This window comes from Erpetoichthys calabaricus, chromosome 17, assembly GCF_900747795.2.
Source record: "Erpetoichthys calabaricus chromosome 17, fErpCal1.3, whole genome shotgun sequence".
In the NCBI taxonomy this organism is placed as follows: domain Eukaryota; kingdom Metazoa; phylum Chordata; class Cladistia; order Polypteriformes; family Polypteridae; genus Erpetoichthys; species Erpetoichthys calabaricus.
The window spans coordinates 11,612,903-11,638,731 of record NC_041410.2 but is presented as its reverse complement, the minus strand read 5'-3'; the positions used below and the strand labels follow the sequence as shown (position 1 = coordinate 11,638,731).

Genomic DNA, 25,829 nt, shown 5'->3' with positions numbered 1-25,829 from the left:
CAATGTATGAATTAACTTGACACTGGTGTTACCCATCACACTTTAAACCATATCTTACATGCAAACCAACCATTTACTTTAAAAACCTTGAATGAGGTCCTAGTGGCACTTGTATCTATGGAAGACTGTGATGCTTACATCTGAACTGCCCTCAAATTTTAAACCCACAACATGCTGGACATGCTCATTTTTGGAGAGCACTATAGTCTTAAAAAAAAAATGTAGGTGGAGATTGCTAGTTCTTTCCAGCAGCCTATGACAAGGGCATTGTATGAAAGCCAACAGGTTTCTCATACCTGTACAACTTATAGACTCTCAGCTTGATGTCCGATTCATTAGCTTTGCCATTGCTCCTCTTTGAACAGAAAATCTCTTTGATCCGACCAATACGGAACGGTTCTGGAGCATCCAGGTTGCTACCCTTAATGTAGTCAGAAGACTTCCTGTAGTATTCTGGATAAAGCTCTTCATCCACATCTTCCTTCCTTTGAGGGCGTTTCACAGGGCTTCCTGATTTGACACTTTGGAAACATAATAGAAACACTTAAGAAAAAAAAAAATCATGCAATATGTACAAGGTGCACCTCAGTTACAAAAAAACAGTACACTTTACCTAAATGAAAAGGCATCAGGCAACAGGTAAACCCCATCACCAACTCTGTACTGTTGACCATTTAGGCAAGCCAACGCATAGTAGGCCTTAGCAGCATCACTTTCCTCTAGAGGGTCCAATACTTTGGGAGCACAGCGTTCTCGCTCTTCTTCCTGACGAACACAACTGGAGCAAAATCTGAGGAAACAAAAGAACAAAAAAGTTTTGGGTCTGTGCCAAAGGGAAATCAGGAAGAGAAGGAGGAACACCCCATGGATCCCTGATAAAAAGGCACAACAGGGATGATACTTCCTGCAACAGCTGAGGAAGTTCAAGTTTCCACTGCAGCTGCCGATTCAGTTTTGCACAGCAGTCAGTGTCTGTTCTCTACTCATAACAGTATGGATCAGATCAGTGACTAAACATGACCAAAAAAAAAACTGGCTACTTCATCAGGTCTGCCGTTATCATTGGTGCCAGTCTGCCTACCTTACAGGACCTGTATTATACCCAAGTCACGAAACAGGCTATGACAATCATTACGGACTTCACATCCAGGCCACAACCTGTTCGATCTAATGCCTGGCTGATGGAAGAAGTTCAGTTTGTTTTGGTGTATATTAATTTATAAGAACAGGTTTCTCCCCCACCCCACCGGCCATCAAGCTCACAAATGGTTAGTTTAATTCCCTAGGCTATTAACACTTTGTATCCAGTGTTTATTTCAGCATTTGTTGGCACCAAGTTGCACTTTGTATGCATATTACCCACCCACATTCTCCATCTTGTTTGTGTGTGTGATGAACTGTTGTGTATATATCGATTATGCAAATAAATTGGAGAGTCACTAAAACTGGAGTGAAATTCCTTGTATGTGTGCATACTTGGCCAATAAATCTGATTCAGAAATCATATTCCAGAGCGTACACAGCTTTAAGGATTGCCTTTAACTTAACTTTTAGAATACATTTTTTAGGTTGCATTTCTTGCCTACTTAAATTCTCGATTCTATACATTAAGCATCCTCCGTGGACTCCAGTAGAATTTTAACTACCATTTGGAAAAAGACGCTGCAAGACGGAACAAGGATATACATCTTTAAACTATTGCAAGTGAACATGAATTACCAAGAGGCATACGCAAGTGGCCAACAAAGGCTACCCTAACAGAACTGGTGCATGGCTAGCCAACTGCCACTCAAGTGCACTGGACAAAGCATCTTCCAACAAAACACACACACTCTAATTCTCAAACCAGTACTTGGAAGTTTTCTGTTTTAATGCTGCTTTAGAGACTAAATTATAACAACTTGCAAAAATCAGTGAATGGACACTGAAACATTACGATTCACTACAGCAGCATAATGCTCAAGTTGTAACGAGACCATATAACGACCAAGCAAAGCAAATGCAGAGATTAGTGTTTTAAACATCCATCCATTCATCCATTTTCCAACCCGCTGAATCCGAACACAGGGTCACGGGGGGGTCTGCTGGAGCCAATCCCAGCCAACACAGGGCACAAGGCAGGAACCAATCCCGGGCAGGACAACATTAGCAAGTTACACGACAGAACATCTGCTGAACTTTAAAAGTCACAACTCTAAAAAGGTTGGAATAATGTAAATCAACAGAGATTAATGGCCTCAACACTCTCAAGATGCTATGCTGGTTTAAACAGTCTTTACATTTCCAAGTGAAGATCTAGTCATAATATATAAATCCTGGCACCAAGTTTTACTTAGAGAAAAATATACAATGTCTCCAGCTTAATTTATGCAAAAATTAAAAAAATAAAAATTACCACAAAAAAAAAGTAATCTGGCACCCTCAAAGTGTTTTTAACCAGACATCAGGGAACTGTGCCTAACCATGGCTTCTTGCATTTATTCTAAATGATCGCTACCTTTGCCACTACCACATTATGTCTTAATTTAAAATTCTAGTGTACATTATTCTGGAAGAATTCCAAGTTCCTTCTAGTGACGAGCAACCTTGCTGTCTGGTTTGCAACTTTCATCCGGTTTTACTTTTATTTGGATGCAGAGTCACCAGTCTTGCTATGAACAGTACTTTGCAATAATCTGAAAATACAAGGTGGCCCACGAAAAAGTGGCCCTGTCTCCATTGAGAAGACTCCCATCTCGTCTGCCACTAAGTGTCCATGAACATGTTGAAACTGGCACAGAGATGCACAAGGAGATCAATTTCAGCATCTTCTGTAAATGGGAGTACCACATTTGATAATTTTTTCTCTTCACCATGTAATGCAGTCGTCTTGGTAGAGGCAGGCCACTTTCGTGGGCTACCCTGTACTTTGTAATCAGTTATTTAAAAAAATAAATAAATAAAAAATAAAATCACTTACCTGTACTTGCAGTCATCGAGAGGAACAACACTGGGAGGCGTCTCAAACCGAGCATAATCAGGCTCATACCACAGTTGGTAAAAGTAGCTCTTGCCATCATCAACTACTTTAAAATCTTCATCTGTTCCTCCCTAAAACAGTTTAATGTACTGATGTTAAAATGTTAAGCATGTTGCAACCAAACACTAATCAAGTAAAGGCTCAGAGTAGTCCCCCACCCATCTGCTGCCATTCTATCCTGTAGCCACATGCATACACAGTAACAAGCATAGCATCACTGACGTTTCAAAAGTACTAATATTTTGTACAGTGATTTGTAAGCAGAGACATCCTATTGAGAAGACCACTACATAAAATATAATTGAATAGAGTGAATAATAAATTATTCCATTTGCTAACTAACAGTGATACAGAATACTGTGCAATAAAAAGCAAGCGTCTGTTGGCTTGAAAAAACTCAAACCAGTCAGCTGCAACAAGCCACTAGTACTAGGATATTATTTTATGAATTAGGCAGCCCAGGGCAACTTAAAATTAGTTTTAAAATCAAGACTTGCCTCCATGAACCAGTTCTTTGAAGGAGTTTTATGCACAACATTGACTTTTCCATAAACATATGAGAGCTGCATGTCTTCACAGTCATCCACTAGGAACAGCTCAAGGGGATCAGAGGACTCTCCTAACACAGTGTCAGTGCCCCGGAAAAACCAATGTGCATGAAACATCTTTCCATCGTCATCTTCCCACAAGGCTGTAATCCTGAAAACAAGTGTACATAAAGTCAGGTTTCTGCAATTTACATTGGGGGTGGAGGTTTTGAGTCCTAGTGGTCACAAAAATCTCACTTAACAGCAATAATTTTAACATAACTCTACAAGGAGGCAGTAACTGACCAAGTTTGACAGAGCAGACCCTCCAAGTAGCAATCACTTACTGATCAGCTAAGAGATGACTTCTGTGGGTCCAGAACAAGAGGCACCAATGGGCCATTCTTATATACAGTAGATCAGCAGCTCTGCTGAGTGAGTTGTACAGCACTTAGTGGCTAAAAGATGTGCTTTCTGGTACAACCATAGAATCTTTCTATGTGGCTTATAACCATAAGTGAAAATAGCAATAGCTATCAAATCACCACTGCTACAGCACTTTTGCAATGATAATCTTTTAAGTACTTCTAAACACTTGCTCCTTTACCAAGAGGTCAGTTTTTAAGAGGCAGTTCCTCAATGATGAGGCCGACACTATCTAGCCAGTACTGTTAAATCTCCTACACAAGTTTCAATTCCTTTCAGGGCAGAGAAAGGTCACTTCATTAGCAAGATTCAGTTTCCAGAAGAAATGTCTGGGGAGTCTAAACTGGATTCAAAACCACTTCTGGTGTGTTTTTAGGTGACAAGCTTAAGAAAGTTAAAAATAGACTTAATTTCACAAAACCTATAAGGATATCAAAAACTTCTACAGACCCCAACTTCAAGGCTGGGTCCCAACCTGCCTTCTAGGATTCCTGAGGTTCAGTTTGGTTCATTTAACCAAAAGCAGAACATACCTGGCCAAATACAGAGGATTTGAGGGATCATCCGGGCTGACTGATACACAATCGCCAACCTCAACAATTTCATCTTCAATGCAAGCTTTCATGTAGTAATCTTTCTTGCCTACAGTCTGAAGGACAAAAAGAGAATATTAAACTATCTTGCATCAATTTAAAGTGGGTAAAGTTTCTTTGACTTTCATTTTTCCCCAAAATAGACTACAACACACACACCTCCACAGGTTTACCAATCCATGTTATTTTGCTCTTGCTTTGTTTCTTCTTTTTGGCCTGCATTAACATCTTTGAAGTGCTCTTGACTGGAAGAACATCCTCCTCTTCAATATTCTCATCCTCCTCCGCTTCTTTCACTGCCAGGTTTGGACACCTACAGTCATATTAGAAAAATTGTAAATGCATATTTTACAGCAACACTACCCTGATGTAGCAACTCAAGAATGCAAAAATACCCCCCCCCCCCAAAAAAACAACACCTTAGGCAGCATTGCCAACTATACAGTCATATGAAAAACTTTTGGAACCCCTCTTAATTCTTTGGATTTTTGTTTATCACTGGCTGAGCTTTTAAAATAGCAGCTTCCTTTTAATATACGACATGCCTTATGGTAACAGTAGTATTTCCATATTCAAGTTAGGGGACTATGACGGCCATTCCAGAACATTGTACTTCTCCCTCTGCATGAATGCCTTTGTAGATTTTGAACTGTGTTTTGGGTCATTGTCTTGTTGTAATATCCAACCCCTGCGTAACTTCAACTTTGTGACTGATGCTTGAACATTATCCTGAAGGATTTGTTGATATTGGGTTGAATTCACCCGACCCTCAACTTTAACAAGGGCCCCAGTCCCTGAACTAGCCACACAGCATGATGGAACCTCCACCAAATTTCACAGGAGGTAGCAGGTGTTTCTTGGAATGCAGTGTTCTGCCATGCAAAGCTTTTTGTTATGACCAAATAACTCAATTTTTGCCTCATCAGTCTAAAGCACTTTGTTCCAAAATGAATCTGGCTCGTCTAAAGGAGCTTTTGCATATTACAAGTGACTCCATTTGTGGCGTGAGTGCAGAAAGGGCTTCTTTCTCATCACCCTGCCATACAGATTTGTTTTGTGCAAATTGCGCTGAATTGTAGAACGATGTACAGATACACCACCTGCAGCCAGATGTTCTTGCAGGTCTTTGGAGGTGATCTGTGGGTTGTCTGTAACCATTCTCACAATCCTGCTCATATGCTGCTCCTGTATTTTTCTTGGCCTGCCAGACCTGCTGGGTTTAACAGCAACTACGCCGGAGGCCTTCCATGTCTGGATTCCATTCCTTACAGTGGAAACTGACAGTTTAAACCTCTGAGATGGCTTTTTGTAGCCTTCCTCTAAACCATGAGACTCAACAATCTTTGTTTTCAGATCTTTGGAGAGTTGCTTTGAGGATCCCATGCTGTCACTCTTCAGAGGAGAGTCAAAGGGAAGCACAACTTGCAATTGACCACCTTAAAAACCTTCTCATGATTGGACACACCTGTCTATGAAGTTCATGGCTTAATGAGCTAATCCAACCAATTTGGTGTTGCCATTAATCAGCATTGAGCAGTGACAGCCATTCAAATCAGCACAATGCCAAGGAGACCCACATTTGTGCACAGCCAGTTTTTCACATTTGATTTAATTTCATACAGCTAAATACTGCGTCACTAAAAATCTTTGTTCGGAAAATACCCTAGTACTCAGATGTTCCTAGGAAATGAGACATACCACCGTTATCTTTTTTGTTGAAAGGAGAGTCAATTATGCAGGATGAGAGGGGTTCCCAATCTTTTTCATATGACTGTAGAAGACTACAGCCTTACAAAAGTTAGCCGAGTTACCCAAAATCGCTAGGTTTGAAAACCTAAAATCAACTCTTCTCAGCTGTGAGGATACTGCCTTAAAGCTGTAAAGGTAATTGCCAAGATTACTTTTATAATTTTAACTTTCATTCACTCTCCTCAGTATACAATCAAAATTACAGAAAACTAATTTTCTATTTCCAAGTTTGACCAAAATCAAGAAGTTTATGCTAGCTAATGCTGACAGATTCTTAGCTTATGAGCAAGTATAGAGAGAAACCAAAAGAGCTCCTAATGTTAACAGTGATTGGTTAAGGTGTTTTCCAAAATATTTTTAGATAATTTGATTTATAAAACCCCTTAAAACATACCACAAATATACATTGAACCAATTGAGATGCAACCTTCCAAAATACACTATGGCCTGCAAACTCATCTGTGCTGCTAGTAAAGGTGTAATGAGCTCACACCTAACTATTTCAAGCTGTTAACACCTTGGTTTCATGAACAGATAAGCATAGCAACATTTTCTGCAGTTAGATTTGCATTAACTACAACCCTTAAAACTATGTATTGCAGTCTAATTCTGCAAAAAGAGTTTAATATAAAAAGTTTAAGCCAAGTGATATTCATGTTAAGTTAAGCAAAGTAAGATTAAAGAATACACTATCTTTCAAGTATAAAATGTGCCAACTTTCCTGCATCACAGCAATTCTCTAACATGGCAATTTCACCATGATATGTGCATTACAGATGGCTAATTTGAGATGAAGCAAAATATCTGAATTGGGGGTACAAAAAAAAACAAACAAAAAAAAACCCCACACCTAGAGAAATGCAGTACTTTTAACAATGGTGCCATTTATGACTGTCACAAATACAGCTCGTTAATGAAAATGTCAAAATGTCACCTTGCAACAAACAAGTCAATTTACAAATTGATGCATTTTGTGCTCATTTAATCCAACCAGAGACAACATTATTCCTGACTATACAGTCCAAGTAATGTCTCCCACCCTGGAGGTGGTTGTCATTACAGACGATTTACTCAATTCATTAAATAAACCTGTTCATTGAGGACTTGAGCTTCAAGCATGCACCTAGAACTGCAGTGAGAACAGTGCGTATTGTTGCATCATCAGAATGAAAGTATTCAGTCAGGACGTTTAGTTTTTTTTTTTGGCTTTATAACTACTGCATAATTTCCAAAAATGTGACAGGACATTTGACTTTAACTGTCCATGCACTGCATGTTCAATGGCAAAAACTGATAAATGGAGGAAGTGGCTGTGGTTTAAAAAGTATGCCTAAAGGAATACAGAAGAATGAATAATTACCTTCTCTTTAAGCAGGCTTGCTTGCTTCGACCACTTCCTCCAAACTTGATCATATCCTTGCATGCATTGCACTTTCCACAATCAGGGGCCTGGCAAACCTGTTTTATAAAAAAAAAAAAAAATAAATAAAAAAAAAAAAAATTACAGTAATCCCTCCTCCATCGCGGGGGTTGCGTTCCAGAGCCACCCACGAAATAAGAAAATCCGCCAAGTAGAAACCATATGTTTATATGGTTATTTTTATATTGTCATGCTTGGGTCACAGATTTGCGCAGAAACACAGGAGGTTGTAGAGAGACAAGAACGTTATTCAAACACTGCAAACAAACATTTGTCTCTTTTTCAAAAGTTTAAACTGTGCTCCATGACAAGACAGAGATGACAGTTCCGTCTCACAATTAAAAGAATGCAAACATATGTATCTTCCTCTTCAAAAGGAGTGCGCGTCAGGAGCAGAGTCTGTCAGAAAGACACAGGAAAGCAAACAAATCAATAGGGCTGTTTGGCTTTTAAGTATGCGAAGCACCGCGGCACAAAGCTGTTGAAGGCGGCAGCTCACACCCCCTCCGTCAGGAGCAGGAAGAGAGAGATAGACAGTTTGTTTTTCAATCAAAAATCAATACGTGCCCTTCGAGCTTTTAAGTATGCGAAGCACCGTGCAGCATGTCGTTTCAGGAAGCAGCTGCACAAAAGATAGCAACGTGAAGATAATCTTTCAGCATTTTTACACGAGCGTCCGTATCGTCTAGGTGTGCGAACAGCCCCCCTGCTCAATCCCCCTACGTCAGGATCAGAGAAAGTCAGCGCAAGAGAAAGAGAAAAGTAAGTTGGGTAGCTTCTCAGCCATCTGCCAATAGCGTCCCTTGTATGAAATCAACTGGGCAAACCAACTGAGGAAGCATGTACCAGAAATTAAAAGACCCATTGTCCGCAGAAACCCGCGAAGCAGCGAAAAATCCGCGATATATATTTAAATATGCTTACATATAAAATCCGCGATGGAGTGAAGCCGCGAAAGGCGAAGCGCGATATAGCGAGGGATTACTGTACATGTATTGTCACACACGCGTGTTTAGGAGACAACTAAAGGGCTTGAGTACATGTAATTCAACGCCGGACCAGGGGGTGGCGAAGTGCAGACCATTCAAGGGAAATCCCGCTCGGCTCTGGGGCAGCCAATGACGTCCCTTCCGGTTCCGATGACATCATTTCTACTGGCCTTTAAAACTCCCTTCTTGTGGAATATAAGGCAGTTCTGTTTTGGACTCAATTATGTAAACTTGGCAATGTTTTTGCAACTGGGAAAAATTATACGGGTGGCTGCCCCAAACCTTCGCAATGTCAAATGGTCATTCTTGTTACAGTAGATATAATCTTCATTGAACACCAATACACAATGGAATATACAACACTAAAGAATCCTGCAGTGCCAGTATCTATATTAGTAAGCAGAAGAGATCAAAAAGAAATGGATGGAAAAAGGAAATAAGCACTTCACACTTAGAAAATTTTACTGATGGGTAACTTTGGTTTATTTTAAGAATGCTTGAGTTCATATTAACCTGTTAAACACACACTTTAATTTCATTTGTAGTCTTTGCCACAATCTTTGAGGGGAATAATAGAGTTTTCATTATGAACTAACACTGCCATAGCAAGTTGTCAAGGGACATCATTCTAACTAAAAACCACTGATGAAAATTTTTTTTACAGCAGGGTATGAATTAGGGAGTCCATTCCTGGATGGGTTTATCCATTCCCGGGAATTTGGGAATCCCGCATTTCATTCCCGGGAATCCTGGGCATGACAGTGCACGGGCATCTCACATGTGAACAGTTTTAGAACGACTGACACTTATTTTTAATAAAGCTACTGCAATATGTTGACACAAAAAACTAACCTTATCTACAAGCAGTTCATGCTGTCATACAAGTACATGTATCTTTAGTTGCGGTAACAAGAGTAGAAAGCAGAACGTCCTCACAGGTGGCGCAGGGTAGTGATGCTGCTTTGCAGTAAGGACACTGTGGAAGATTGTGGGTGCGCTTCCCAGTTCCTCCCTGTGTGGATAGCACTTTAAGTACTGAGAAAAGCGCTATATAAATGTAATTTATTATTACTATTATCAACGTGTCCAGCGTGCGGTCGTCCAGGCAAGAACACACATGCAGAAGTACGCCAGCAGCTAAGAAAGCCCGCTCCGACTCCTCAGATACTGATAAAATTGTTCTAAACAATGGCCGCACTTGCCGTTGCTCTGAAACACCGCCATTTCAGCTTTTACCGATGCATCCAGTTTCTTATTCTGTGATGGCAAGTACCTTGGTACAGATAATGCGGATGCAACAGACTGATGCATTGCAATTTCAAGTTGCTGTTCAAAGCTGTTGTCTGATGAAGTGCAAGCTGCAGCAATGGCACCACCTTAATTATTTTCAACCGTTATTTCTTGATCGATTTTTACACTATATATGCGAGCTTGGCCGTTCCCGTTTTCCCGGGAATTACAGCAGTTTCATTCCCGGGAATGGATTCCCTAGTATGAATGAAATAAGTGATGCAACCCAATAAGCAAGCAAAATATTCTGGTAGTGAATTACTTTTTATGAAATTAAAAACGGGTTTAAAGAAATGAACCTCCTTCAAAGTGTTTCGCAGAAGCTACGTACCTCACAAACCCCACATCGTCTGCGCTTAACAGTGTTCTCTTTGTCATTCTGGTCAATCTGGTCAGAGAAGAAGGTATCAAAGATCTGGTATACCAGTTTGGTGGTAGTGGCTTTGGTTGGACCCTTATCCTTTTCGATTTTGGTAGGGTGACGAATGGCCTGTCTTCTAGCAGCTCGCCTGGAAAAAAAAAATTGTTAAAAATGGAACACTGGGTTTTAAAATCTGCATCTGCATTAACTAAAATACAGCACACCTACTTACCAAGCTAAACTTGAAGTTCAATCCATTTTACATAGGAAATTTTACAGTGACCACAACAATACAATTGTTTGCCACAGTATTTTGCAAATGTTTGTGTTCAAAACCGTATAAATAGACAAGTCACTTGCTCAGGAGCAAAAGAAAGCCAAGTGGGTAGGAACAACCCAGGGACCATATTCAAGCAGTAAGACACTAGGTCAGTATCTGCTAAATTTAAAATGTCACTTTAGACTTCTCAATTTTGAAAAGTACAATTATCAACCAAAATATTACCTGTTATAGCATCACAACTAATAAGTCCCCATAGAAGGCGGCAATGGATTTTAGCCAGGATTCTTTCAGGCTCTGGATAAGAACTGAAAAGCTTCAGTCTTACATTAACCTCATTTCAGTCTGCCAATGTTTCTTCTCCAGAAAATGAAAACCTCTTTCTCTAAAGACTAGGACATTTCCTCCAAATGAACACAAGTTAAACTGCACAAAGTGTTGTTAAACCCAAACATGGCTATCCCCCAAAACTACTGTGGAGAGGAAATCCCAAGTCCCATAAAAAAAAATGGTGTCATGTGTGTTAAAGGGTGCAACCAAAGTCACAGCTCCTTAGATCTAAACTCTATATTGGCCTCCACTTACTGTTCTACTCATTATCCACGCTTCCACTCTGGGCAGATGCTAGCAAAACACAAGGACTGTCATGGGCAATAGTACCTCTAAGATACTCTCCTCATCAGCAAGACAACTGAACCATGCAAAAGATATTAAAGTATAGATTTTTTCATTCTATTTTTTTTTTTTTTTTTAACTCATTAATTTTTACCAGTTTAAAAAGTTTCTCTGTTGACCTAGCTCTCTCATAGTTGGGGGATGATTTGTTTCAAACCAACTTTTGTTAAATTTTACTTGCTTGTATGAAATATTTGATTTTAATAAAATGTTTAAAAAAAAAAAAAAAAAAAAAAAAAAGTATGGAATAGAGGTCACAATTAACCACATTATCGACTTTCAACAGATTCAGACCTCAACTAAAGGCACTGAGCTGCAAATACATTTTAAAGTTGCCGGTTTGCTATAGGGAAGAAAAAATAAAAATAAAAATAAAAATAAAGTCTGTAGCCCTAACATCAAAGACAGCACAGATTCTTTCAGGGTTAACTACTTCTAAACTAGTAAAAAGTTTATGTATAAAAAAAATTCCATACAATGTGCTGGTCACAGTCAAGGAACATTCAAGGAGAGGAGGGTTATGGGGAATGATACACAAATAAGTAAACAAATCCACCTACCAGTAAAGTAACATGCTGCATTAAGAAAATCAAACAAGTATTAAAATTAGGCAAAAGATCTGATCCATTTTACTAGTCCATAATGTATGCAATGTAGTGATTGACTTAATCATAAGCTGACTAAATGGTGAAGTCACTAATGAAGACGGGATGAACATGGTACTACTGAAGTGTTCTCAACACATCCCCTGAATATCCCCACAGTTGGTACATGTAAATTACTTATTAGTCTCTATTAGCACCTCTCCAATAGCATATTATTGGAACACAAGCAGAGGATGGCAAGTGTTGAAAAAGAACCATGATCCCATTAACTCTCCAATATCATCCACTTATAGGTGCAACAACATAGCAATCTAGACAAGCCAAGCCAACAATGCACAAAGCATAAAAGCCATAATAGACTATGGACGGAATGCTCACAACTTAACCCTTTATGCTCTTGGGACAGACTAAATGTACTTTCAGTATAAGCCTCTTTCAAACAGCTCTGCAAAGTTGTAACCTATTAACTGTAAATCAAAGACAGAGCAAGGATTTGACTTGACTTGATCTTTAATAAGGAAAGATGAACCTACAGCTACAGTAGTTATGGTTCATAAAGCACAAAGCAAAGGCAATCCTACAAGTAAAACATTTCCCTGTTGTAAATGTATCTTCTGCTAAACACATTTAACTAGTTTCAAAACTTTACACAATTCCAATGACTTACCCAGGCTGCTTTGCCAATAAAAATGACAGCACTTCCTACTGTACCCTTTCCTACCAAAGATCATAACAAAAATAAAACAAAACAAAAAAAAAAAAAAAAACACGACAAGTCATAGTTCAGCTGATCACCAGTCCTGGAAGTCGATACTAGTTTTATTTTTTTGAAATATTTAGTAGTTCTATTCCAGTTACATTAGGGCCATCACTTGAACCAACAAAGGAGATTCAAATACTGTATGTAACCTCTTTTGCTACTCGGACTAGAATTATACTTATGGTGGGAGCAAATGTGGCATGAAAGTACTCATAGCTCACGTCTTTGCTTGATGCAGGTTTGGGGCAAAATGACAAGCAGGCCTCTTCAAAACATTTTTTTTTGGTTCAATAGAGCTGCATTGGCCCCATCTGTAGTCTAATAGCTGGTTGCCTGCTAGCCGCCACCTGATCTTGCAATGAACACACAGCTGTCTCACACAGCTTTTCAAGGTCAATTTTAAAATTGTGTTCATCTTAGCTTTGCCATTTTTTCTGAATAACTCACATTTTAAGTATCACTTTTTGCCAGTCCCTTTACAAATAAGCATCCTGTAAATATTAAAAACTTAGTAAGCAATACAATAAAATCAATTAGGCTCCATGCCCATTCCAAACCCAACCCCCCCAAAAAGAGACAGATCCTGCTTTGCGCCCTGATTTGCCAGGAGACAAGGCTCTGGCCCACCACCCCAGTGACCCTAATTTACATCAAGGAGGTTCAATAATGGATAGACTGGCAGGGACTTTCTAGATCTGACAAGAATAAAGGGGTGCCATCTTGTGTAACATGGTTTGGCCAATCAGGAAACATTTTACCACAGTGTATCTGTGCAATATTCCACAAAACTTTAAATTGAGAAAAATAGCAAAATAAATGGTCTATGTGTACCTGCAATATACATGCAAATTGGGCCAATTATAAAAAGTAGACTTACACATATTCAATATAATTTAAAAAAAAGCAAAAAATTCTCTGCTACTGGTTGACTGCTGTAAAGTTTAACTTGGTTAAAATGAAGAAAAAAAGTGCACTCATAAAAATCACAATACTCATTGCACAAGTTTTTGTTTTGCAATATATCAGCGTATCATGGGGTTCTTGGCGATACTGACCCTAGAAAGACAAGCTACCCCTCCAAAAAGGTCGGTACAAAAGTGTCCCCTTTGTCCACACCAATGACTGATTTGTCTGATATGCATTTTCAGCTTGCCACTTCCAGCTATGCCATTATTCGTTTATACAAATAAATGCTATGAAGTGAGAACTCACTAAATCTCAGTTTACTCCATTTGGGGAATGGGAGTCTTTACATTATTCACGTGAAAAGAAATTCCCCTCCGGGATTAACAGTACTAAATAACAAAATTATAAATTGATGTCTTTATAAAATAAGCAGTGACAGAATGAAAGCAAAACACTGGGTTGATCTAAAAAGTAAGCCAATTTTCCAAAAGATTCATTGCTCAAACTGTCAAAAAAAAAAAAAAAACCTCCTTCAGCCATAGTTATTGAGCACAATCACAAGGAACAAAGTCCACTTTACTGACTCAGTAGTAGTTTCCCACCACTCAAACGGAGAACAGATGATAAACACTATAATGGCAAAGATAGTAATCAGGCTGTATGTGAAACTTAAATCCTAAAAAACTTAAAACCAATCACCAGTGCATAATGCATCTAATAGTCAGCTTTACCTTTTGCCGAGAGTTACACCAGCTAATTTGATCAGGTCTCTCATACAGGGGGTGACAATGATAGGTTGCTCATCGGAGTCTCCAGCCTCATCATAACTCTCTACTTGCTCCACCACAAACTGAGCATGACGCAGTAGGGTGTCTTCTGTAAATCTGTTGAAATTTAAACCAGCAGGGGGCACAGTTGTCTAAAGGAGGGGGGGAAAATAATAAAAAAAAAAGTTAATAGTAGTCAATATGTTATCAGAGCAACATCAGGAAGGTTTTAATTAATAAAAATCAATTTTATAAAATGCATGTTATTGCTACAATAAGTGCAGCACATGCTAGCTTGAACAAATATCTTCCACTAAAATTAATATAATAATTCATTACACTTGTACAGAGCTTTTCTCAGTATTAATATGCATTATAGGAAAGAAAATAGAGTCCTTTACTTGGGTACACAAAAAGGGAATCATGATGCAGTAATAGCCAGTACAGTCATGGCCGAAATTGGCACCCCTGGAATTTTTGTTGAAAATGCACCATTTCTTCCAGAAAATTGTTGCAATTACAAATGTTTTGGTATACTCGTTTAATTCCTTTATGTGCATTTGAACACACAAAAAAAAAAAAAAAAAAAAAAAAAAAAAAAAAAACAGAAAAAAGCCAAATCCGACATTTCACACAAAACTCAAAAACCAGGCTGGACAAAATTTACTGAAACCCTCTACGTAATATTTGGTTGCACGCCCTTTGGAAAAAACTGAAATCAAGCGAATCCTACAACCATCGACAAGCTTGTTACACCTCTCAACTGGAATTTCTGACCACTCTTCTTTTGAAAACTGCTCAAGGTACCTCAGATTTGAAGGGCCTTCTCCCAACAGCAATTTTGAGATCTCTCCATAAGTGTTCAGTTGGATTTAGATCTGGACTCATTGCTGGCCACTTCAGAACTCTCCAGCGCTTTGTCTTCAACCATTTTTGTGAGTGCTTTTAGAGGCATGTTTGGGGTCATTGTCCTGCTGGAACACCCATGACCTCTGACGCAGACCCAGCTTTCTGACACTGGGCCCTACATTGCGCCCCAATATCTTTTAGTAGTCTTCAGATTTCATGATGCCTTGCACACAGTCAAGGCATCCAGTGCCAGAGGCAGCAAAATATCCCCAAAACATCTTAGAACCTCCACCATGTTTGACTGTAGGTACTGTGTGCTTTTCTTCGTAGGCCTCATTCCGTTTTCTGTAAACAGTAGAATGATGAGCTTTACCAAAAAGCTCTACCTTGGTCCCATCTGTCCACAAGACGTTCACTCAGAAAGATTTTGGCTTCCTCAAGTACATTTTGGCAAACTCCAGTCTGGCTTTTTTTATGTTTGTGTCAGCAGTGGGGTCCTCCTGCCATAGCGTTTCATTTCGTTCAGATGGCGGATAGTTCGAGTTGACACTGTTGCACCCCGAGTCTGTAGAACAGCTTGAATAGGTTTTTGAAGTTGATTGGGGTTGTTTATCCACCATTCAGACTATCCTTCATTGCAGTCTTTTATCAATTTTTCTCTTCTGTCCACGTCCAGGGAGATTAGCTACAGTGCCATGTGTTGTGAACTTCTTGATTATGTTGCGCACAGTGGACAAAGGAACATGAAGACCTCTGGAGATGGACTTGTAGCCTTGAGATTGTTGATATTTTTCCACAATTTTTGTTCTCAAGTCCTCAGACAATTCTCTGCTCTTCTTTCTGTTCTCCATGCTTAGTGTGGCACACTCAGACACACAACAGAAAAAAATGGAGAAAAGTTGACTCAACCTAACTGGCTTCAGGTGTGATTGCTATATTGTCAGCACCTGTTTCTTGCCACAGGTGAGTTCAAACAAGCATCATATGCTTGAAATAAAACCATTTACCCACAATTTTGAAAAGGTGCCAATAATTTTGTCCGGCCCATTTTTGGAGTTCTGTGTGACAGGATGTCAGATTTGGCTTTTCTTCTGTTTTTTTGTGTTGTTCCAAAGCACATAAAAGGAAATAAACATGTATACACAAAAACATTTGTAATTGCAATAATTTTCTGGGAAAATTCCAGGGGTGCCGATAATTTTGGTCATGATGATGCAGCGGTATAATCTGCAGAATTCAGTCCTCAAAAAAAGCACTGCCCAGTTCATATTTCAAACACACAAAACTGGTAGCATAATTAAAGGCTGCATTTTCACACTCGCTTATCTACAAACTAATTTAAGAGAAAGGGACTATTTATGCCAGGAAATAAAAGTGTCAACCATGGCCAAAAGGACCTATATGTGAGATTGCTATCAAAAATAATTTACAAGAAATATACATTTCACACATGTGAAGTATGCTTGTGCCTTTCAAAATTATGAGTACAATTCTTAAATGTAACTCAACCGTCACCTCTCGAGAAGGGTTGCGGGATGGGGTGGAGACAAAGCTCAGGAGGTGGGACTCAGAGCTCAGATAGGTGTGCACATACACAGGTGGGATTAGGATTTCAGACCCACCCATGGAATGTTATCTGTGTTTGCATAATTAAATGTGGGGTGTTCAGACTATTTGCGTGAATCCAAGAGAGATGCAGCAGACTGAGGGGTGGGGGTCGGGGGCCATTCACGCTCCAGCCTCTGGGCATACCTTGCGTGGCTTCCATTGTTTAGTCAAATCATTTTCCTTCATCTGCTCTCATATTAGAGCCATTTAGTCATACATCATCTGCTTTATCTGCAACCTTCAACTAATTTAAATCATCCCCACTGCATCTTCTGTGGTTTTCCTATTATCTATACCAGGGGTAGGCAACGTCGGTCCTGGAGTGCCACAGTATGTGCAGGTTTTTGTTCCAACCCAGTTCCTTAACGAGAACTCAATTATTGCTGATGAAGCACATATTGCTTAAGTGACATTTTAATGCTTCATTTTAATGGTCTCGCTTGTTAAGGTTCTCCAACCTTAATTGCTTATTTCAATCTTAAACTGCTGCATTCAGTGTTTTAATTGCTCCTTATTAGCAATAAGATGTAAAACAGGGGTAGGCAATGTCGGTCCTGGTGAGCCGCAGTGGCTACAGGTTTTCATTCACCCAATTGCTTAATTAGAAACCAATCATTGCCAATCTCAGATCTGATTTAATTTTATGGCTTGTTAGTCTGTGCAATGTAAGGCTTTTATATCGTAGATTTTTTTCCTTTCCAAGGATATCATCCAAATGATTTGAAGCCTAAAACAGATCATTTTCAGTCTGTCACATTTTTCTATTAAGTGTTTTATTAAATCAAACCGTGCATGATGAACACACACAGATGTAATTGGAAAAAAGCTAGCTGGAGAACTGCTGGCTGCTTTGTCTTTTACATCTTATTGCTAATAAGGAGTAATTAAAACACTGAATGCAGCAGTTTAAGATTGAAATAAGCAATTAAGGTTGGAGAACCTTAACAAGCGAGACCACTAAAATGAAGCATTAAAATGTCACTTAAGCAATATGTGCTTCATCAGCAATAATTGAGTTCTCGTTAAGGAACTGGGTTGGAACAAAAACCTGCACATACTGTGGCACTCCAGGACCGACGTTGCCTACCCCTGATCTATACTAATAAAAGGCAAAGCCCTCTCACTGATCACTAATTCTCCAACTTCCCGTGTAGGAAGAAGGCTGAAATTTGGCAGGCTCATTCCTTACAGCTTACTTACAAAAGTTAAGCAGGTTTCATTTCGAAATTCTACACAACGGTCATAACTGAATCCTACTTGCGTACATATATACGTCCATAGCCTGCAGCTCGGTTGCCGTGTGAGGCGGGGGTTGCGTCCTGTGTCCCCCGGCCTCCCACATAGTTGGCTGCCTGCCTATATTGCGTCCCCCATCCCCACGCCTCCCATGTAGTTGGCTGCCTGCCTATTTTACATGTTTGGAGAACCACCAATGCCTGTTAAACATCTTAGATTCACAGGTGTCGATTTGAGTAATGGACACTTTGATGTTTATGAATGTTTCAACTCTCAAAAGCGGGATGCAAAGTTATCGATGAAACCAGATGTATGCTTACAATGCTTGACAGATGCCGAATGTCACTTCAACACAACTCCTGCAAATACTAACGTAATTGAAACAAACCATGGAACTCAAAATGATTATGACAGCAGCAATCTAAGCTGCGAGAAACCAGAAAAAAGGAGGCGTGTCAGACGTCCTGGTACATTTTCTGATGCAGCTAGTCGGAAACAACTTCGCGACGCTGCCGCCAAATACTCGCAGAAAAATCCACAAATTCATAGAGACGCTGCTGCTAAATATTCGCACGCAAATCCACAAGTTAATAGAGCTTCTGTTTCTAGGTACGATCCCAATAATAAAAGCAGCTCATACGAAAACAGGTTTGGCTCAAAAAATGGATTTGCCTACAGCCACCAAAACTTTGTAACGGCACAAGACCTCAGGTCACGTGTCTGCAAAAGAACCTAATTGAGACAACTATTTTACTGGCAGTGGCTCATGGGAGAGAGTTTATTCCTCGCATCCCCATTATACCCTCTGATCTCCCATTTCAATTCAAGCACCTCTAATTTCCAGTAAGGCTCTGCTTCGCAATGACAAGTCTCGGACAAACCCTACAAAAGGTTGGCATTGATTTGAGGCAAGATTGCTTTTCACATGGCCAACTGTACGTTGCATGCTCAAGAGTAAGCTCAGCGCACAGCTTGGTCATATTACAACCGGAGGTCCGAACTGACAACGTGGTATACAAAGAGATCCTTAAATAATTATTGGTATATTTTCCCTCAGTTTAAAAATGTTTACTTTTCTTCTTAATAACAATTTTAAGGCAGTACTTCGCCACTGTGAAGCATGGGTATTTTGCTAGTGCTGTGATAAAAAGTATTTAATAATAGGAGGCTTACTCAGCATTTTATGAACCGATCATTTCAGGAGGAAGATGAAATAGTGCTTTGGCAGACTGAGTAAATCTCCACTCAGTGGCAAACAGGATGGGAAGTTGCAAAAAACTCAGAGCCGTGCACATCTAACTATGTAAACAAAGAACCTTACATGGGTGACTCTGAAATCCCAACAATGCCCATGTATGTGTATGAGCCTTTGCCTCACGCTTGAGAATTGCACTTGTAATTTTCAGTAGTGCAAAACAAAATTTGTTGGAAATTAAGAGTTTTTAACAGTGATCCAACTCCATAGACCAGCTCCACTTTAATATGAAGTACCTTTACATCTTCAGCATTCATCCCGGTTATTAACATACCTCTATTTTATTGAGCAGATCCTCATAAGTTGTATCCACATTCTTTTGCAGAAACTCCACAACTATTTTGCTCATGTAAATTTTCTCCTGCATAAGAGCAAAGATCGGTGCATATTCCTCACTGGGGTCCATCAGGATATAGTCCGCAAAAGCTGTTAAAATAATTGTTAACATTTATCCTTACATTTACTCAGAACAGGCCAGAGTTAAACCAAAAAACCCTGTTACCTTACCTGTTGTAAAGCCAATCAAGGCTTTTTCACCACCATCAAAACCAGTGATCCACCATGCATTGATGGGGCCAAGCTTTTTGGCTGGAATACCACCTAAAAAAAAAAAAAAAAAAAAAATAATTATAAAGCAGTACATACATGACCACACAATGCAACACTCTGAACAGGTTTAACTTGGCCAGCAGCACAAGAGGGGTGAACACATCCTGATCAAGAATCTCACAGAAGAGCTAGAGAATAAGAACCACTCAGTCACGAACAATCATACTTTCATCTTAGTAACTTGACTGTAGGACACCACAGGTAGCCATCCTCATCTTATTGGCTACAATTAAAACTGTCGAGACTGGATTCCATCATGGCTATTAAACACACACACCACTCCAACCAAGCTTGCCATGGGTGCACAAACAGACAATTCAGCCATTGTGGAAAAATGTGTTGCTGGTGTATTTGGATTGGTGACATGCTAATTCCAAAGTAGAGCAATAAACAGTCATTGACTAAGCATCTAAGATATCTATGAAGGTCTAAGAATAGTTAAAGTCACATTACATTTCATCATTTCCTATGTGGTGCTTACATGTAAGCAGTTTTCCTTATTAATGTTCTTAAAATGAACAAGTTGCAGTTACCTTGAATTAAGATTCAAGTCTAATTGGCAAGAATACTGATCTACCAAGTTTTAAAATCCCAATTTAAAAAAAAACACCACACCCACCAAGCATATATAGCAATTTTTCTTTATTCTAAATATTGCAATTCCAATTTTGCAGCATGGAAGACTTAAACTCAATATTAGAACTACACATTCTCCAACAATAATGCTTAAAGGAGGCACATTACTATTTCTGATCAAGGACGCTAGGGTGATTTCACAAATCACAAGTGGAACAGACAGTGAACACAGAAGAAAAGAAATGCAGCTTAAAAGTATCACAAGGATACTGTCACAAAGTAGTACTCCATGTATGTTCAAGTTATTGCAGGTTAGCTTTAAGGTCTAATAAGAGCAGGTATGCAATTCTGCCAATCCACTGTCACCATTATAGGAATACAGAATACCAGCAATGGATTTCAGAGTGTGGGTGTCTTTATGCCACGATGGACAGATTTTGCCTATCACATTCTTCTGTGATTCAAGGTCACCATAACTCCACATTTTAGTCTTTTAATGACATAAAACTGCGCACAAAAAAAGGACTGTACCAGAGAGTTGATATTTTCTATCAACATAATCCCAATGTATACTTGCAGAATTATATCAACTGTATGCACGGTTTGATAGGCTGCATAGAAGCACTTGTATTCAACATTTACATAAACCACTTTTCTTAAACTCCTGGCCCATGTCTGTAGAAAGGAAAAATGTAATCATAATATAAAAGACAAGATTATAAACCACTGCAGAAATAGAATAATTCACACCAGCAAAGCACCGAGAGCAGCTTCCAAATAAATCATAACTGACAAACAGTTTTAATGCCATGAAATGAAGTGCATAAAGATCTGGAGAAAGAAAGGGTTTCAATATAAAAATTCTCACCATCCAAGCAAGGATTATCATCATAGATTGGCTTCACAGCACAGCTGAAATACAGCTCGACGTTTTTCTCAATGAGCCCAGAATCAAAGGGACAGAGATGGCCCTTCTTATCATAGACACTGAACAAGGTCGATAAAAGGAAAAAGAAAAAAGGTATCGTTATTAAAGAATTGGTTGGGGGGAATGGGGGAAGTTCCCCTAATCTGTTGACCACATCTGTACAAACACTACAAAAAGCTGTCACATCAAGATATTCATCCAAGGGTCTCCAATCCCTTAATTTTTTTTTTAACTGCATGAACTTTAAAACAAGTTACCTGAAGTTTGTTATTTTGTGCTGTGGCAGGTCATCGTAACTCTCAAAGCCAGCTTCATTAGCATCAAAAATAGAAAGACGCTCATCTGTCAGCATTTCAGGCTCATCAAGCTATGAATTAAAAGAATGCAGTAAATTTAATGCCATTTTAAAAACTGTACAACAATAGCGCATGGCAAATCTAAAAATATTGTGAAAACAGTAAGGAGAAAACGGAACTACCCAGTTATCTAAAAGTGAACATTTGTGGCACATGTGGCACTCCGTTAGCCATTGATCCCTTCACACAGCCGTTTCTAGGCCAGTTTATACAGGGGAGTGGATTAGTGTCTTAAAAGAGACGCCCACCTTGTTCTCAAACCATGTGTTACTATTTGGTCCATCCATCCAGGCAGCAAACCTACAAAAGGGGAAATAACTAACCCTGGCCAGCACCTAACCTAAATGGCCACAGTGCGTTTCATTCACGATCGGTCATTACTAAATGTCCGTAAACAACCGGACAACTTCAGCTAAGCAACACTGAAAAGGTGTAAAATGCAAGATAAGAAAAACATAAAACCGGACTGCTTGAAAATCGGGGTCACATTATAAGCTTACTATCAAGCAGCTGTAGCTTTGGTTATGACAGACTGTTGTCCTTTTTGTTAAATTAGGTGAGATGCTTGTATGGGAGCGGAAGCGAGGTCTGGAGGTGGCAAAATCGGACCAAGTGGTCTACTCTTTGGCCTCTCTTTTTATTCTTCTGGGTTAATGCTTTCTAAAACTTGTTTACTTCAGTTCAAATACAGAATTCTGTTTCAATGTGCAGCACACTTCATTTCCTGCTGCAAGCCACTCATGAAGAACAGCTTGCAGTTATTGTGCTTACCAGTAAGTTTGGAAATAAAATGAAATGTCTGCCATCTTACATGTAGTTAAAGGCTCACATTTTGTACCATTGACAAATGCTTCTTGGGATATTTTACAATTAAAGAACACTAACTTAATTTGATCTTGCTATCTTAAGGTTTTGCTTTGTAGGGGCAGCTCAATGGCCGGTAGGAATGCGTGGCAGGCTGGCCATCTTCGTATGGCAGAGCAACGCAATCTGGCTTGTAGCTCTTATCGTAAGAGGTGGTCCTCCCAGGCGAACATTGCCTTAGGTGCATCAGCTACACAACCATGTTCAGTAAAAGGATCAGCTGAAGCCGGTACCTCACTTTCGTTTTCAATCTCCACCTCCAGAACACTTGCCTGAAAATCGGAGTCCGACAAGTCAGAGTCCAATTCGGCAATAATACGCAAAACATTGTTCACGGAGTATTTTGCTTTGTGCATTCGCTTTGGTCATTTGCTCTTTGCTACTCATGCATGTGCAATCGAGATCAAATCAATGAAGCTAACTTTCCTTCTAGCATAGAGAAGGAAACTAAAACATAACAGCAAGTTTTACGGCTGATTAACCTTCCTCTACCCCCAAATTTCAACAAAAGTCGACATCCACCCTGAAAGAGTTAATACTGTTACTGAAAACAATGTTTTCCATGGTACATCAGGCAATTAGACATCCCTGCACATTTTCTGGTGATGCCCTAGAAGGCTACTTGACAGACCAAGTTTCCAGGAACAGCATTTCATATCACTCTGTACTTTGACTATATCCCAGCACGTGCTGCGGTACGGATACTATTTCACCGACCTGCCTCATTGGGGTGGTGGCGGGATATTGGGAGGGCGAGATGCCTGCTCAGAGATTACTCTGTTTTGGACATCCTGAAATAAAAGGTCTGGTCCACTTCCTCCGTCCCACCAATCATCCTTCTAAAAAAGGTATTAAAAAGACTCAAACATTCCCAACACCCTCCTACAATAGCCAACACTCATCCGTTTATTAAATGCACATAAAAATCCGAACCGGAGAAAATGACCTGGATGTAATACTTGGCATTACAGTGCATTTTAAGCTGGTTACAGTAATGTAGTGTAGGCATTACAAATAGCTTAGAGTCACCATTTTTATTGTCTCAGAGCACAGAATAAGTGCATTTATCTTGGATATCCATTTTCATGTAAACAAAGTAATTTTACAAAAATCAATGCTATCGGCCAATTGACATAGAAATGCAACTTCTACCATTTGGTTTCCAATACAGTAATATGCAGGGCTATGAAATTGCTACACAACAATGTTTGCCGTCAGCACATACTTTTCAGTAATTTGGTTAGACAAGAACTGTTCATTTTAATTTCTCAATATTAAAACAAGTTTCAATAAGTTGAATCAAATGATAAAACTCAAGTTTAGTGTAATTTTGCTCAGGGTAGATAAACCACTGAATTAATTTTAAATTACACTGTTCAGTCTTTTTGGAATTAAGTGTAAACTCCAAGCAATTCAACTTCTAATTTTACTTTTTGGTGGAATAAACACCAGAATACCAAGACCCTCATTTACAACACACACATTAAACAGTATTTCATGCCTGCAATAAACTAAGTTCTTCAAAAGAGTACTTTGAAACCAGAAGTACTTACAGCATCTTCAGGATCTCCTTGAAAGTACTTCAGATCAGAGTCATCCAAGTACTGTCTGCACTCTTGACATTTAGGTGGTGGGGTCTATAGAAAGAAAAAGACCACAATCATGATGCTACTCTTCAGAGAGTAGCACAAAAGAAACCAAATTACAGTACATATAAAATGCACGAAGAATAAACTAAAATTTACCAGCGTAGAATGAAATTCATTGCTTTAGAGACAAGAAGAAAATGTCTAATTTAAAAGTTTAATTAAATCATGATTAAAAAAAAAAATTCCCAAAACATTTGATGGGAGCAGCCCTACCACGATAGCTGCATGGACAGGAAGATGAGGTCACATGTCCTCCCGCTACCTCTAGTCTTGAAACAAAGTTAGTGGACCATTACAGTATTAGGCTATCATATACTCCAGTTTAACAATTTAAAACAAATCTGTGGGTATGTTAAGGTTGAATTGTTATGTACTTTTGTTGCTGCTTATGAAAATCTTTTGTATGCTCTTCAAACCCGTCTTCATGATAAAGTGCTACACAGAAAGAAACCAAGTCTATTCTTGGGAAATTCCATAACGTTTTAAATAGGATATTGTTACAAAAGCCACCAGGAGTGTCACGCGTGCCAAGAACAAGTTCACACACTTAATAATCAGCCTTGAGCATGTTGTCAAATTAGAACCTGAACCCTACCGTTGGATTCATATTTGTGTAGTGTAAGTCTTTCTCAGACAGACAGACAAAACTCGACCTATACATACAGTTGTTCCTCTGCAGGTAGTTAAAGTCTTTCTAATGTAGCTACTTTAAATACAAACAGGACTGGAAAGAGCACTGTACAAGACTCGATTGAAAGTGCACGTCTTACAGTGCAAACACCAAATTAACCGGACGGTCAATGCAGACAATTATGCAAAGTATGCTCCCCCAGATTAATTGTGTCCGGCAGCATGTCCATAAAAGTTTAGATCTGTGTTTCTCAACCTTTAAAAGTATTTGCGACCCAAATTTTCATAACAGTTTTAATCGCACCCCCCCCAAACGTTTTTTTTTGGAAAGAAGCCCACTGACACCAATGTGTTTTTTTAATTAATGATATACATCACAGATGCATATTTTATTAAACCTATTTAACTTTTGACATTTATCTAACTATATTTTTCTACTATCAGAATGTAGTTTAAGTAAATATTCATATTTTTGATTGTTTTCTTTTTTACCACATCTTCACGCCCCCCTGGGGTGCCCGCCCCACAGATTGAGAACCACTGGTTTAGATGGTGAGGCAGTTCTACACAATTTTGCTCTACCCACTGTATCAGACGTGTTCTCTGTACAAGTTTGAATTCCACCAATAAAATACACTTGTGATCTTAACAGCTCGACTCTTCTTTTGGAACCATGCATTCAAGTTGGGCTCTGAATGACCCACTGGTAAATTAGGAAAGCGTTTAACAACATTTTTTTTTTTTTTCCTTCAACAAGTCAGTCAGTGTTATCAAGAAAGCTTTTGTGAATTTCCCATTGGGATTAATAAAGTATCTATCTAGCTTTAAAAACAGTCTATAAAAAGGCAACATTTAGGCTCTTCAAGATTTCTGTAAAATGCACAGATTTGAATAAGTCTGAT

The 25,829-nt window shown here is 39.0% G+C and overlaps 1 protein-coding gene and 1 long non-coding RNA gene across 2 annotated transcripts in view; one reads left to right on the top strand and one right to left on the bottom strand.

The window, feature by feature from the left end:
• The window catches only part of LOC127526161 (uncharacterized), a 268,028-nt gene that overhangs the window by 49,468 nt on the left and 192,731 nt on the right, over nucleotides 1-25,829 (top strand). The gene's annotated exons all lie outside the window — the stretch shown is intronic.
• dnmt1 (DNA (cytosine-5-)-methyltransferase 1) overlaps nucleotides 1-25,829 on the bottom strand; it is a 63,818-nt gene that overhangs the window by 24,047 nt on the left and 13,942 nt on the right. The window contains exons 9-22 of the mRNA XM_051920658.1: nucleotides 24,202-24,285; nucleotides 21,686-21,795; nucleotides 21,369-21,487; nucleotides 19,823-19,915; nucleotides 19,590-19,741; nucleotides 14,332-14,519; nucleotides 10,345-10,522; nucleotides 7,675-7,772; nucleotides 4,725-4,878; nucleotides 4,506-4,621; nucleotides 3,513-3,718; nucleotides 2,960-3,086; nucleotides 614-790; nucleotides 297-521 (exon numbers count right to left, since the gene is read on the bottom strand). Of these exons, the coding sequence (XP_051776618.1) occupies nucleotides 297-521; nucleotides 614-790; nucleotides 2,960-3,086; nucleotides 3,513-3,718; nucleotides 4,506-4,621; nucleotides 4,725-4,878; nucleotides 7,675-7,772; nucleotides 10,345-10,522; nucleotides 14,332-14,519; nucleotides 19,590-19,741; nucleotides 19,823-19,915; nucleotides 21,369-21,487; nucleotides 21,686-21,795; nucleotides 24,202-24,285 (2,027 nt within the window). The remainder of the gene's footprint in view (nucleotides 1-296; nucleotides 522-613; nucleotides 791-2,959; nucleotides 3,087-3,512; nucleotides 3,719-4,505; nucleotides 4,622-4,724; nucleotides 4,879-7,674; nucleotides 7,773-10,344; nucleotides 10,523-14,331; nucleotides 14,520-19,589; nucleotides 19,742-19,822; nucleotides 19,916-21,368; nucleotides 21,488-21,685; nucleotides 21,796-24,201; nucleotides 24,286-25,829) is intronic.